The sequence below is a fragment of the Helicoverpa armigera genome, chromosome 25 (assembly GCF_030705265.1).
Source record: "Helicoverpa armigera isolate CAAS_96S chromosome 25, ASM3070526v1, whole genome shotgun sequence".
Taxonomy (NCBI): Eukaryota; Metazoa; Arthropoda; class Insecta; order Lepidoptera; family Noctuidae; genus Helicoverpa; species Helicoverpa armigera.
In genome coordinates this window covers 2,264,686-2,268,492 of record NC_087144.1, presented here as the reverse complement: position 1 = coordinate 2,268,492, position 3,807 = coordinate 2,264,686, and the positions used below count along the sequence as shown (strand labels likewise).

The following is a 3,807-nucleotide window of genomic DNA, read 5'->3' as shown; positions in this document are numbered from 1 at the left end:
CATTTTTGTTTTATTTTTCTGGAACCTTCCGTATTTATAATTCCCTACCTGCAGTTAGGATGAAAAAAAAAAGATTTTCTTGTGTATCACAATATATTATTTATTTATAATTTATACAACATTTAATTTAATCGCTTTATTTGCGATTACAATAGAGATGGTTCACTGTGTCTATTTGTACAATTATTTCTTAATCTTAAATATTATACTAATACAGGCATACAAACATAAGAAAAAGTAAATCTAAACTTAAAAATATTTTATTCTCTTTTGTGTTATAATTTAAAATACATTTTAATTATTTTACATTAAAGGCTACATTGTCTATTTTATTTATCCATGAATAAAAGTATTTACTGCCAATTAATAATGTCTCATTTTCTTGTATTGAGCATACATTTGTACCGGTGACTAGAAATAGACAATGTGACCAGTTATCTTATTTAAAAAAACTTATTTTAAGTATGGCAACACGGAATGATATGAAAATGACCGTTATACAGAGATTCTTAAATTTAAAATGAGTTCTCAATGAGTAGGTAGCACTTAATTTTATAGTATTACAAATTGTTGCTTGTACCTATTCATTAAACTAATTATCGATATATTTTGTAATATGGAACAGTATCTATAATCTGATAATCCTTCGTAGCACCTAATCATATGGCTTTACAAACTATAACTTGTACATATTCAATAAAGTAAAATATCAATACATTTTGTATTTCGGACCTACTTACCTACATTTAAATTCGGGACAATAGGTATCTGTAAATCTGATTGAATCCTTCAGAACTTATAAAGCATAAGATAATTTTAACTTAATATAGGGATTAAGTAGTATACCATGGAAAATATTTCCTTTTTTACAAACTTAGGCGCCACATTGGCACATCAACATTACAAAAAACTACTAGGAACATAAACTAAACGTGATTGGTTTCCACCACTTCTTCATTCTTCTTTCGTCTTTTCTTTCCTTCTAGATCTGCGTAAATGTCTTCTAGACTCCTCATTTTGGTCTCAGGAACGCAGAAGATGAGGTAGAAGACGTTTGAAAGGCAGATGAAACTGAATATCCAGAAGGTGGAATGGTAGCCTATCCAAACGTTTAGTGGCGCGAAAAGCTTGAGTAGAGCGAAGTCGGTTCCCAGAGATATCGCCATTATAAGGGTCGCTACAGTTCCTCGGAGCTGGAATTGAAATATAATAACTTTAGAAATGTGATCATCTAGATTCTAGATGATTCTAGATTCTAGAAGTATAAAAGAAAGTCGTGTGGCCCCCACACTCAGAGACATTTAGTCGCTCCTTAGTGACGGAATGTCATACAAATCCTTCACTAAGGAATGGCTTAAGTAACCATTAAATGTGTCTGAGAGGGGAGGTTAGTTACACATTTTATAACTCAAGAATGGTTGAACCGTTGAAACTGAAAGTAGAGTAGAGGAAGCTTAGACCTGGGAGAAGGACATAGGATAGTTTTTGCCACCATCTGACTACGGGAAAAAGTCATCTCGGGACGCGGGTGAAACCGCGGGCGTAAGTTAGTAATAAATAAAACAACTACCTATTTAGATTTCTATTACCTAGATAGAGCGAAGTGGAAGAAGAAGATACGGAAAGCGGACCCCGTCACAAGACGGGATAACGCTAAGAAGAAGATTGGCGTCACATAGCGGCTTGGCGCTGTACGGCAAATAAGCGACATTCTGCTGGCATATACCAGGATAGCAGTAATTTTAAAGAGACCGTGGAAAGTAATAAAACAACTATTTCCATATCTATACCTAGGTGTCACTTTGCAACGTGGCGCTGTACGGGAAATTGTGAACATTTTGCTGCCATGTACTAGGATAGCAGAAATTTTAAGGAGATTGTGGAAACTGTTGAACCACTACTTCCTTCCCTAATATCTAGAATCTAGATGGAGTTATTTTCAGACGTGGCAACAGACGTTTAAAAGTTTTTGTAGTAAGGCTATGAATTGCCTAATACATACCTGGAAATTGAACATCTCGGTCATTATAACGAAGGGCAGAGGTTGCAAGCCCGATGCATCAGCGAATATGCAAACGCACAACGCTACTATTGGCACCCAACCGGGCATGAAGACTCCTATGCTTTGTAGATAGAACCAAACACCTAGTAGGCACATGCTGAAGCCCGCTACTACGCTTGTCACTGCTAGGAGAGGCTGGAAAGAAAAATAAATGGTTAGAATTTGACATGGAATGGAATTGAATAAAGGGTTGAAGAAATAAGGAGTTGGTTTCGTTGGTCGATCATTTTTATTGGGTTGTCATACTGTGTTGATTTTAAATAATTTACCATGTTTCTGGTGCTGTAAATTAAATTTTTTGTATAAAATAAATTTTTACAGTAAAGTTTTATAGTCTTTACGGTTTAATGTGGCAACAGAACAATTTCAAAAATAGTGCAAAAAGATAGACATTTGCTTAGATTGCTTATTTATCCATGTCCCGTTGAAATTACTCTGCGCAATCGGATAAAAGGTGGCCTGTACCTACTTAGCCATTCTCGACAAATGGGTGTGCGTTCGCGCAGCGGAATGTTGTTGAATTTAAAGATTTTAATTATGCAGATAATTAGTGTAAGACGTCCTATAATTGTGTATGGTAAATAAAAATTTGTGTATGCAGCCATTGTGGAGAAATTCACCAAAAACAGATTCCGCTGGGCGAACGTTGGCGAACGTTGTCCTGGCGGAACTTTTTTTAATCCATAGACTTTAGAAGAAAAGAGATGTGTCCGAAAATTAGTGTGTATTTGTGTATAATTGATTATGTATGAATGAAATCAGTGCATGCATAAACTTCGGAGAAATTCAAGTTTCCGCTACGCGAACGTTTGGCCATTAGCTAGTTTTCATATAAAGCGCTTACATAGAGAGCTGTAGATTTTTACATACGTTGTTTTGAATTTGTTTATATTTGTTTAAAAAAAATATTTAGAAAAAGTCGTAGGGTTTAAAAGATAAAAATATAAACGTAAAATACACTTATTAGGTCTTAGTTCTTAAAGTATGCAGTTTGGGGTCTAGATTTTCACGTTTACACAAACCTTGTAAGTGTCTCCAACATGTTGCCAAGTATCAATGATGTTCCGTTAGTAATTAAAAAGTTATAGGATATTTTACCATGAACAGATCACTGTTTACAAAGCAGTCGAATATCACGACGTTCTAAAGGAATTGCATGGTAAAATGTATGCCAATAATTAGTTTAATCGTTCAACTATTCACTTGCAAAATTTCATGTCATTAAATTCAGTAATTAAAGAAAGACAATTATAATACTGACGGAGCATCGAAACCCTACATAATCCGACCTAGTTCGGATAGCTACAAAAAAGCGGCCGTGCCATATGTCTAAGCAACGTTCTTAACTTGGAAGGTTAGTATATTTATTAATATGGTACAGTTGCGTACACAAGCGTTAGGAAAAAATAAAACAATTGCATATCTTGAATGAAAAATATTTTTTTAATAATAATGCCACTATCTACGACATTTTAGTTAAAATACGTAACGTTTATTAACGTTATTTTTAATGACGTAGTCAAGTAATTTATGTAAGTAATAATAATAAAAATATTTTTGTACACGGATATTTAAATAGAGAAGTACTTGTTAATTGAAGATTTATTTTTATCGTATATAGTGGCATTATTATTAAAAAAATATTTTTCAATCAAGAAATACAATTGTTTTATTTTTTCCTAACGCTTGTGTACGCAACTGTACCAAATTAATAAATACTAACCTACCAAGTTAAGAACATTGCT

At 33.6% G+C, this 3,807-nt stretch overlaps 2 protein-coding genes across 2 annotated transcripts in view; one reads left to right on the top strand and one right to left on the bottom strand.

Moving 5' to 3' along the window:
- Window positions 1-3,807, top strand: part of LOC110376616 (solute carrier family 2, facilitated glucose transporter member 2) — a 324,460-nt gene that overhangs the window by 81,135 nt on the left and 239,518 nt on the right. The window lies entirely within an intron of this gene.
- LOC110376604 (facilitated trehalose transporter Tret1) overlaps window positions 450-3,807 on the bottom strand; it is a 35,074-nt gene continuing 31,716 nt past the window's right edge. The window contains exons 7-8 of the mRNA XM_021335150.3: window positions 2,003-2,197; window positions 450-1,193 (exon numbers count right to left, since the gene is read on the bottom strand). Coding sequence (XP_021190825.2) covers window positions 927-1,193; window positions 2,003-2,197 — 462 coding nt within the window. The 3' untranslated portion in view covers window positions 450-926. The remainder of the gene's footprint in view (window positions 1,194-2,002; window positions 2,198-3,807) is intronic.